The 11,504-nt window shown below is 44.2% G+C and overlaps 1 protein-coding gene across 3 annotated transcripts in view; it reads left to right on the top strand.

Annotated features, from left to right (window-relative positions):
* Positions 1-1,622: 1,622 nt before the first annotated feature.
* Stard13 (StAR related lipid transfer domain containing 13) overlaps positions 1,623-11,504 on the top strand; it is a 199,848-nt gene continuing 189,966 nt past the window's right edge. For all 3 annotated transcript variants that reach the window (XM_029477491.1, XM_029477489.1, XM_029477493.1), the window contains exon 1: positions 1,623-1,858. In XM_029477491.1, the coding sequence (XP_029333351.1) occupies positions 1,735-1,858 (124 nt within the window). In that variant the 5' untranslated portion in view covers positions 1,623-1,734. The remainder of the gene's footprint in view (positions 1,859-11,504) is intronic.

The raw sequence follows: 11,504 nt of genomic DNA, 5'->3' as shown, positions 1-11,504 counted from the left end.
TTAGAAAAGTGTTTGGCAGGGGTCTAGAAGGCCATCTGGATTAGTCTGTAACTGGCTGCCCTAAGTTCAAGTCCTCTTCTAAGCCATGCCTTACTGCGTCATAACAGATAACTTCAAAGGTTTACCAAGACCATGCAAAAATGCTTGGCGATGCTTTCTAGCTCACACTGAGATGTGCTTCATCTGTACACATTTTACATGTCTATGACAACACAGTGTGGTGATAAAGAGCATCTTTGCAATGAATGGTTCCTCTCCTGCATCTCTAGGACAGTATGGACTGATGGAGGATGACCTCAGCAGAGGTCAGCAGAGGCTATGTGGGTAGCTTTAATTTCAACTCTAAGTCAATAGTGATTTATAAAACCGAAGGATGGAATAGTTTTCCTGAGTTTTTTAAACTTCACATGGGACATCTAGAGAGGAAATAAACAATTTGTCAGACAAGTGGAGAGACATTTAAGAAGAAAAGGGAGAGACTAACCATTGCAAATGTTTTCTGGCCAGGTATGGTGGAGCACGCTGTAACCCTGCTACTGGGAGTTTTAGGCAAGACTGCTGGGATTTTGAGAGGCCAGTATGAGGAATAAGACCTCTCTCAAAAACAAGCAGAATCAAAAATTCTCTTTTGAAATTACACCAAATTTTATGTGACGGCACTGACTATGTCATTGAATTACATCAAATTGTGTTATAATTACTCTGACACCCTTAAAAACACTTTACAAAAAACACCTTGTAAACTGTGAGACAAGTCCCAGAGGATGGGGCTGAGGTAGTCTGGTCCTTGCCTTTGAGTTTTAAAAGTATTTTATTTTTTATCTATCTTGTATTTGTTATTTATTTATTTATTTATTTATCTGTGATTATCTTGTTTTAAGACAGCATTTCATTTTATAGCCCAGGCTGGCCTCACATACTCCAGGAAATTCTCCTGCCTCAGCAGGATTACAGGTGTGAGCCAGCCTGGCTTGTCTTTGCCTTCCTAAATAAAAAGTTTGAAGCCCAGGAAACTTGGTCATTCCTCACCCCATGGAGAAGCAAAGAAGTAATCGTTTTCTTAAAGACCCTGGTGTAGTTGTTTAAAACTACACAGTTCATTCGCTCTCGCTTCAGTATTAATGTCTGATTCTGAGTATACTCTATACTTTTGTTTAGTATATGGAAGGCTCTTCTAGTTTCCACTTTTCCTTCTTGGAATTCCCATTTCTTTGTCAGCATATAGATATGGGCTCCCCAGTCCACACCATAGTCAATGTAGATTGTACTCTGAAAATTATATCATGTTGTTGGAACCAGGAAGGGACTGCATAACTCAAAGACACTGTGTAGAACGCCCCCACCCCGGAAGGTCAGCTTGGCTTCAGTACAAATGATTTAAATTCTGAACTCTGAGAGTCTTGGACACTAACTGCTGCTGTATCAAAGCTCTTGTGTTAGAGTGGGGTTGATAAGCGATGCGGAAAACCAGGAAACGGAAGGCTATGGCACAGTCCCTAACTTTGGGATGAGAGGGCTGTCAGCCTGGGCTAGGGTGCAGGGAGGAGCCGGGGAGGGAGGGAAGGAAAGAGGGAGGACGCAGCAGGAGAGGGGAGAGTGGCTGGCGGAGCCCAGAGGCCGCCTCTCAGGGCGCCTGGCGGGCGCACCGGGTCCCGCGTGGCCGAGCGTCCAAACGTCGGAGGCGGTTTGAGTGGCCGTGACCAGGCTGCCCCGCGCCATGAGGACTCGTCTGAGATGAGCAGCCCACGCAGAGCGGTGTACGCGCCTCTCCGGAGATCGCTAAGCGAGCAGCTGCGGGACTCCAGCGCCAGAGCCTGGGATCTGCTGTGGAGGAACGTCCGCGAGCGGCGGCTGGCAGGTCGGTGTCCCGGGGCCCTGGGTGCAGGTTCTGACCAGTCAGATCGGGCACGGTGCCTGACAGCTGGCCTGTGCGCGGATCACAGAGTCCTCCTCCACTCGGGCGGGCGCAAAGGTAGCTGTGACTGTGTCCCAGATTGGCATTTCCACGTGGCTGAGGGCTGGCAAGGGTGGCGCGACCGGGCAAGAGCTTACCGTAGCGGTAGAGACCAGAAGTTTGGAGGGAAACTGGTGAACAGTTGCTGAAAGCAAAGGACCACACACCACCCCGATGCCTTCAGGGTCCGAAGTGTCCATATAGGAAATGCCAGAGAAAGACTTAGAAATTCATTGCCCCAGGGTCAGAGGAAGAGAAACTGATCAATCCTAAGGGTTAAAAATGCTTGCTTCTTTAACCCACAACCAGCTTATGAGCTGTGACCGCAAGTGTGTGTGCCAGCTCTGCGGGACCATCCTCTATCTCCTGATGGGGCCACAAGCACAGTGAGTGGTCTGGGCTCCCCACCCATGAAGTCACTGCATTACACCTGTTCAGTTAGACAAAATCCTCTGAGTCCACCGCCAGGCTCAGAGGCAGAGGTCTCCTTTGCCTGGTGGGGTCTGCCGGAAGATGCTTCAAGAATTACGAGAGGTGTGACTGGAAGGGTTTCTGAGATGATCGTGTCTTGTCTTCTGAGTTTGTCTTCCGTTGGAGTGGAAGAGAATTATAGAAGGGAAGGTATAAAGCCTGGCAGAAGGAAAGGATGCCACAGGTGAAAGAGGCTTGACCTTTGAGCTCCTCCTTTCGCCTATTTAACCCGCAGAACAAGTCTGCCCCCGCCCCGTCCCCCCACTCCCACCCCGTCCCCTGGCCGCTCTCTACACCAGGTGGTGTTCTTCCTTCAGAGTCAGGCCACCACATTCTCTCTCTCTCTCTCTCTCTCTCTCTCTCTCTCTCTCTCTCTCTCTCTCACACACACACACACACACACACACACAGGCATTCGTGGCTTGAAGCATTCTGAGTGAGATGCGGCAGCCCAGGTTCCTTGGAACAGAACACCCTTATCAAACTAACTCAGAAGTAGGCATTGCAAATGATTCTGACACTCAACTCAGTGTATTAAATGTTTACCCATATTTCCTCTCCAGCACAATGGCTTCATTTAGTAAACACCCAAGAAAAACAAACTACCTATACCTGCCTCCACTGGACTCAGAAATAAGTTGAGGTCAACCCAGTAATTTTGACTGTTGTTCCTTAAAGACTTGTAGGCACATGGTAGACCCCAGTGGGTAATGGTTAAGAACACAACCCATCCCATCGGGCCCCTGCAAGCATGTGTCTTGTTTCCCTGTTATAATCTGTAGGATGGAAGGAAGCTTCTGTGCACAAGTGAGCTTGCTGCTTCATAAGTTAAGAATTCTTATTGCAAAGGACCTGTTGACAGTGTCTGGTGTTTAATCCTGTGGAGTTCAAGTCAGTGGTTCCTCGGAAACAAGAAGGCTCTCCAGGAGGGTTGCCAAAACTGTGCTAGGTTTTCATAGTTGAGACCAAAGAGGACTACAACTTCTCCAAAAAGAGAGCTTGGAAGTGAAAGAGGTTTGTAAATACTTCACGGGCATCTTAGACATTGCGGTTTGAGCAGTGGAGGCAGGTATAGGTAGAGATTTTTTTAAGACCAAGCATATGAAGTTAGATATTAAGGCTAAACGTAGCTTCGGAATGTTAAGTGTAAGAGTTCGCTCAGAGCGGCACAATTTTTTTTTTAATGGTGGTATGAGGTTTTAAAATGTTTAATCAGAATATTAATATCTGCTTACCCATAATCTTCTTACCATTCTGCTAACAGCAAATGCCAGAAAGTTATTCAACTAGGACCAAACAATTCTCTGTAGAGTGGACTTCAACTCCTGTTTCTCTAAGCAGCCGGGCTGCTTGCCACAAAACCAAGCCAACCCCATGAAGGAGCTTTTAGATGCAAATTGATTTTCTTGGGTTTTCTTGCTAAAGTAGCTAAAATATGGAACTTTGGCCACGAGACACTGAAATACTTAAGATATTAATGTTGGCATCAATTCCAGGGGAAAGTGCTCTCCGTTGGTGAAAGTCATCTTTATAAGACTCAATTCACAGTTCACAGTATCAGAATAGCTATCCAGAGGGCCGTGTCCCCAAGAGCATGTGCTCGGGGAGGAGGGTACCTCAATCTTGTTTGTTTGGGATTTTGTTTCCTTTATTTTCTTTTATATAAAATAAAAGTTTTGTGCTAGCTTCTCTTTAGCTTGCCAGACTTTTCTCCTTTAACCTAGAGGACCAGTGCTGAGAGCCTAGCTAGAGTGCCCTGGAGGTATTGGAAGCCCATGTTCTAACTCCACATTTTTCATGAAAGGTTGTCTAGTCAGTTCAACAGAGAGGCAAGAGGAAGTGCAGCTGAATGAGAACAAGTAATTAAAGGAGGACATGATTGCTTCCACAAGGTTGCAGTTTTTATTATAAATATTAAGGAAGAACACAGGCAGAGGCATCTCAAAGAGTCCAGAGCAAACATGACCTGCCAACTGATCAGAGCCATGTGGGGAGAGAAGGGACAGGGGAGAGCCAGAAGCCAAGACACCAAGAGACCAAGAGAAGAAAGGACCACACACCCAAAATGTCTGGGTTTTATAGGTCAGGTAGGGACTCAAGGATGCTGGAAGAAGCTGGTGCCAGCATCAGCTTTGGTATGTTAATAGGCACCTCAGCCATTTGTTCTGAGTTTGAGAACTATCCCAGTATAAGCATAGCAAACCCTATGGTATTCTGTATCATGTGATCATACATAATGAGAAAAACACATTTCTTAACATAGGTTGCAGTGACTATAAGAAAAGCAAGTAATAAATGGCCCAGAGCGATGCCACCATCAAGTTCTTGTCCAAGAAGAGGCAGCAGGTGTCCATCTGGGGCCTGCCAGTTCTGTGGACTGGAACAGCTGAAGGGGCTTTCAGTAGACAGGCACATTTACCAATGCACACTTCCTCTCCACCAGGGTTCCAATTCCCACGGAGCCAGCAAGAGTCTTTCTCATCTGTCACCTCTGGAATCATTATGTCAGTGGTAATAATTGTTTATTTCCCAAAAAAACGAATCTGGTTTATCCAAAGCAGGATTCAAATTCAGGCCATTAAATGTTAGAGGAAACCTATGCCCATACCATAGGCTTAGAAAACATGGAGACTGACAGAGACATTCTGTTACTTCAGCTGGACCTAAAACCTTAACAAAAAGAGCCTGAAAATCTGCTGCTTCTCTTCTGGACTAGCAAGGATAACCCTGTGCACCTAGCCAAGCTTGTCCTCAAACCATTCCACTGTAGTGGTTAGTATATTAGCCTATAAAGGTTTGAAACAAATCAGTAGTCACACATCTTGCTTGTTGGGGCCTGTAGGTGTTCACCCCACCCATCACCAGAGCAAGGGAGGTCGTAAACTCTAAATGAACTACCTTGTTTCCTACATAGGTAAGTGACAGGGCCTTTGGTGACCCCAGTTCTGCAATCAGCCTCTGTGAGCTTTCTGTGCCCAAATCATTAAGCTCTTTAGGCCACAGCACACCCATCACCTTCTGGCACTCCTTAGCACTTACTTGCAGCTTCTTTTCAAATGTTAATGATTGGGAAACAACCTACAGTTTCCTTCCCCTTCAGACTGGAAGTCCCTGGTGTGTTTGACTCCCTTATACTGGCATAACAATGTTTAAGTAGCTTGTACGTTTATTAATACTAAGTCTTTGATCTCTCTTTTAAAAAAAAAAAAGTCTTGTGTTAAATCATCTCTCTGAGACACAGGAAATTAAAACTGCTGCCAAAAATATACTAAGTTAAAACACTGAAAAGTTTCAGCTATGTTAGAAACTTAAGTTTTCCACCAAGTTTCCGTGGGTTCTTGTTAAGACAGGTTCCTCGATTCTCAAAGTCAAGAGCAGTGTTCTATCGTTTGATGTAAACAGAGATTGGGACTTCAGTGCAAAGTGGGATGGAGAATAAAGAGAATAAAGAGTGGTCCATTTAATGTTCCTTATTAAAATCTGTATGCAGTGACGTCACAAGGACCGGGTGGCCCCAGCAGATCCTTTTCATGTTCTGCTATCTTTGCGGTCCATCACTTTGGTAAGGAATAGTTGTTGTGTTGGAATGGCGCTCATATCTGGACAGATCACACAAGGCCAGCACAGCTCCAGGGAGGAATTTATTGGGAGAGAAGTGGGGAAGAGTAAAGGATGAAGGGGGGCGAGGAAGAAGAAGAAGAAGAAGAAGAAGAAGAAGAAGAAGAAGAAGAAGAAGAAGAAGAAGAAGAAGAAGAAGAAGAAGAGAAGAGGAAAGGAAAGGAAGGAAGGAAGGAAGGAAGGAAGAAAGAAAGAAAGAAAGAAAGAAAGAAAGAAAGAAAGAAAGAAAGAAAGAAAGAAAGAAAGAAAAGGGGGAGGGAGGGTCGGGGGGCTCAGCCTTTTATTTGGGCTACAGTGTAATCGCAGGCACAGCAGCACACAGGTGGGTGGCAGGGGCTGGAGAAGTGAAAGCTGGGAAGGTATAGTGGTTGCCACGGCAACAAACACGTGGGTCCTTGTCGCCTAGGGTGACTTTATCATTGGATTCAGAGGCTGTAGGCCGCTTCTGAGGCCAACAATAGTCATTGCTGCTCTTACAGGGTTTTGTCATTGATGCCACTGCCTGGACAACACTGAAATGTGCTTAATAGTAACAGTGACAATCATCTAAACAGGGCTTATCACCTAGATTGGAGCTCTTCACCCTCACTGCTCTCAGGATCACCACTGCCTTCCAGAGCATCAGTACCAAGCCCCTCCTTGACCCTCTATTTCAAATGTGGGATGGTGGCACTGAGGACCACTGATTTATATCAAGTTCCCTTGATATAACTCATTAATAATAATTAACTCATGAAATGTGGAGCTCAATATAGTACTTATTCAAAACAAGCAGACCTAGCCCAAAACTTCAAAATCTGAAATGCTCCAAACTCCGAATTTAAAGCAAGCAAACAAAACATATCAACAGGAGGCCACAGGTAGAACAAGCCACCCTCTTGTGGGATGCACTGCATTTGACTGCAGTGCATCCCACAGCTCCCTCAGCATCCCACAGGATCGAAGATTCTGGAGCCCTTTCAGCTGTGAAAAGTCTGTAGACTTTCATCCAGCATGAAGTTATTAAACATTATGAATTAAATTTTATTCAGATGACATGTATAACATATATACAACACTTGAGTGAATTTTATGTTAAGATTGGATTTCCACCCCTAAGATTTCTTCATTGTGTCTATGCAAATATATTTCAAAATCTGAAATAAACAAAAACAAAAAAACCCCTGACCGAAATTGCATTGAGGCTAAAAAAGATAGTCCAACTCTGTTGTAAGCACAGAAGCAACGTTTTGTTTAAGGGAGGCGAGTTTACCCTATTATAGAGCTAGCACAAGCAAACAAAGAAGTCAGCAGTGGCTGAATAATAACATTTTTTTAAAAAATTGCGAAATCGAGTTCATGACAGGAAATGATGTCAGACACATGGCCAGGATCAAGTTATAGGCTTAGGTTGGGCTTGCAGCCAGGGACAGCTTGGATTTACATCTAACATGGACTTTACAAAAAGGGTAAGACCAAATAAGTTGTCACCATCAACGGTGCTGCTAAGGCACACAGTAGGCATGAATGGCAAGAGGAATGGTGGTGGAAAAGGATGGCAGAAGCAACAACTAGTAGTCTGAAATTCCTCCAGAAAGCCATCCAACATGCACTTGGAGGATCGAATGGCCTAAGACTGCCAGAAAACACAGATATTTGCATTATGATTCAGTGGCAAAATTAGTTATGAATCAGCAACAAAAACGATTTTAGAGTTGGGGTTCCACACACGAAGACTTAAAGGGTCACAGCAATAGAAAGATTGAGAACCACTGATCTAGAGGAACCCATAAAAAACAAGCATAGTCGCTAACAACGGTCCTAAGATGGAGAGTCTGGGTAGATTCTGGCACAGCACCATTTTCTTCTTGCAACTGTTGGCACTAGATGGCTTGTGTTTGAATCTTTTTTTTAAAGTTTTTATTGATTGTGAGTTTACATCATATACCCCAACGCCACTCATCTCCCTGTCCCCTCTTATCTGCCCTTAGCCCTTGAAACCTCTGCCTTTGCAACCTTTCTCCCACCCCCAAAGCACAAACAAACAAAGCAAAGCATAGAAAATACCTCATCTTGGAAGCTGTTGTGTGTCTGAGTTTGAATCTTAATTCTGCTTGCTAATAAGCTGTAGATTTGGGGTCAAAATTCACCTCAGTGTTCTTAAGTTTCCTTGGCGTCAAAAGAGTGGCTAAGCATAGTACGTACTTCTGTGTTGTCATGAGAACTGAGTTACCTACAAAAAAAATAGTCCCACTTCTGCCCTCCAATAACACTACATGTTAGTTTAAGCAAAGGTGTATCTGAGGTATAAAGTGCCAGAGACACAAGATCTTGGTGTTAAAAAGATTCCTTTAGACTAACCATAAGCCACTAGTCCTTTCAATTCTGAAGTAATCTGCTGGTTCCTGTATATGTGGGTCTCATTAGGAGCTTCCAAGTGATAGGACCTTGGACTTTCCTTATTCTGACAGAGCTTCAGTCAAATGCTGAATATGTGGATAGCAGCATCCGCGTCGGATCCATTGGCATTTTAACATGTTCATTGATTATGCAAAAGAGTTTGTCTTTTGGAGACATGATCTATTTTGATTTGTTTGTAATACTTACCATCAGCTTTGGGATAATACAGCCAACAGTTATTCACATGCCCTTGGCTTACCTGGAATTGGGTGAAAATGGGGTTAAAATGAGAGAGATGTTGAACTGGATAATCTCTGATATCCCTTTTAGCTTTTCAGTGAAGCTGTGTAACTGGGTTGAAGGGCTAATTACATCATCAATTGTTTTCAATCCCTCTGCTTAGTGGAGTCTGGGGGATGGTCTAAGGGATGAGAGAGGAGAAAGGGGCAGAGGACCACTCGAGAGCTCCTGTCCCCCTCACCCCACCCCACCCCCACCTCACCCCACCCCCGGGCAGTTTCAGACTCTTAGCACAGCGCAGCAGAGTCTCACAATGGGTACCTCCTAGAACTGGAACGACATCTGCCAGAATCAGAGAAGAAACGTGGAGAGAAGATGCTAGAGCCCCGGGCCTGGAAGCACCTATAAAATCTATACAACAGGCGGGTGGCAGGGCTCATAGGCCAAGGCACCTGCTGCCAAGTCTGAGGACCCGTGTTCCAACTCCAGAAGCCGCACAGTGGAAGGAGAGAGCCCACTCCTGAAAATTATTCTCTGCTCCCCATATGCCTGTACCCACAGGCCCTGCACTGCAGTTATACCGGGCTGCTTAGCCTCAGAGGCGCGTTTCCAGTGCAGAAGTCTGTAATCCCGCCCTCCTTTCCCCACCCAGCACTAGCACAGTCCCCACCGCTTAGTTCAGTGTTCTGGCATTAACATTTTGAAACTCATAAAAATAATTCAAGTCCCATTTTAATTTTGCACAAGGTCTTACATGATAAATGATTACACGCGCAGAGGAAACCAGGCTCTTACAGAATCGGGCTCTGCTTTGTAAATTCACCTTCAAAAGGTTCCATTTTAGTGTTTGCTGAGTATAACACTGTCATAATGAAATGAGGCACTAACATCGCCTTTGATTGTTGCCGGGTTATAATGACTATAGTTCATTGATTACATACATTGAAGCAAATATTTTAATTTCTGTTTTTAAAGTATGCGGGTTAAAGTATGTCAGGCAATTGGGACAAAGCACAACCCTTGGCATGCTAGACTCCCTGATGTATGTGTTGAACCTTCTTAATTAAGCTGGTCCTTGATTAAATATTTACTTATTGTTTTTTACAATGCCCATACAGATTAATTCATTAAATTACTTCTATTTAGGTCATTAAAGCTATTTCGTGTGTGGCATTCACCTGTGGTTCTTACCAAGAAAAGGAAATTAGCAACAGTAATAAAAACCTCTCATTCATCTTCAGAGATTTTTCTGGATCTCTTTGCCAACATTTGATCTTGTTGTAGTGCCCATCTGCCCCTGGAAAGAGTATTGATAGAGTCAAATCTCACCTGTTGCATAGGTAAAGTCTTCCTTTACTAACAGCAGCTATACCTAGAACTGCTTGTTTGCTAATATAAACAAAACATAATTATTTCTGGCCAATGAAGAAAATAAGAGTGTGGGCTGAAGAGATTGCTCAGTGGTTAGAGCACTGGCTGCTCTTGTAGAGGGGGAAGACCTAGGTTCCCAGCACCCATGTGGTGGCTCACAACTGTCTAAAACTCCAGTCCCAGGGTATCTGATGCCCTCTTCTGGCATTCCCAGATATCGGTATGTACACATAATGTACACACAAGCAGGCAAAACACTCATAGCCATAGAAAATAAAAATAAACACATCTTTAAAAATAAAAACATTGTTTTTTCTCAGCCTGTATCATCTAAGAACATATTTAAGTGACTCTGAATAAGTAAGTAAGTAAGCCAGAAGATCTAACCAGCTTACTGTAGACATTACCAGGAAGCTGACCTTCCCAACAGTAGGAAGGTGGCCCTCAGGTGGGCATGCCCCATGAAGAGACGTTAATGACAGTGGCTTTTGTGGATCTAGTTCCGAGCACAAGGGAAACATGAAATGGCTGCTTCGTAGAACATCTCTAACAAGCCTGATGTTCCAATAAGTCTGTAGTAAATTAGATGGTCATAGCCGTGCTGTTGTTATTTACAATTTAAACCATAGGGCCACTGTTGAAAGGTCTCCTGGATTCATGCTTGGATGTAATGATGACTTTCATGGCTCTATCTGTCTCTGGGCCTCACATTGTTCCTAGGGGCATGCCAGCTGCCCCAGCTTAGTACCAGCATTAGGGATGAGTGTTGTGTTCTCATCCCGTGAGTGCACTACTGATATATACTGTGGTAACCATTGGGAATTCCTACCCCACCTTTGATATTTAGTTCCTTAATAAAAGACATACAATTTTATATTTATAATAAGCCTTAAAGACTGACGCTGGGCTGATATCAACCCTCTATGCTATTATGTCTACTTCCCTGTCTACTTCAATTGGCCAGGCATTGAGAACAATGGCTGTGTTCTCATGATCCACCTACCCATGGAGTCTTCTCCCTTCTCTTCTTTCCTTTCTTCTTCGTGATCTCTGCCCCAGACCCCAAGCCCAGCAACTGAAACTCTGCCCACCTCTCTTCTTCTTTACTTAACCAACAGTTTTAAATTAAGGAGCAAAGTTATATAGCACCATTTGGTGTACTTGCTAAGGAGATCCTGATCCTGATGTCCCTCATCAGGGGGCAGCCAAATCTTCAGGACCAGTATTTAGCATTACAATACATAACAACGGATGTCATTCTATTAACATTCTATTAACAGCTACCTTGGAATGTGTCCTGCTGAGTGTCCAACACCTTGCTAAACATTTCCCTTCTTTTCTTATTTAGTGTCCAGACATCCTGGTAGGCACCACCGGAACAACTGTTCACACACACAGAATTTTACTGCCTGTTAGAAAAAGGCTTCTTAACAGGCTGATGATGCAGACAGAGGTACACTTCCTCTGAGAA

Source organism: Mus caroli, chromosome 5 (genome assembly GCF_900094665.2).
Source record: "Mus caroli chromosome 5, CAROLI_EIJ_v1.1, whole genome shotgun sequence".
Lineage (NCBI taxonomy): Eukaryota > Metazoa > Chordata > Mammalia > Rodentia > Muridae > Mus > Mus caroli.
The sequence above is the reverse complement of the archived record's forward strand: the minus strand, read 5'-3'. Positions and strand labels throughout refer to the sequence as shown.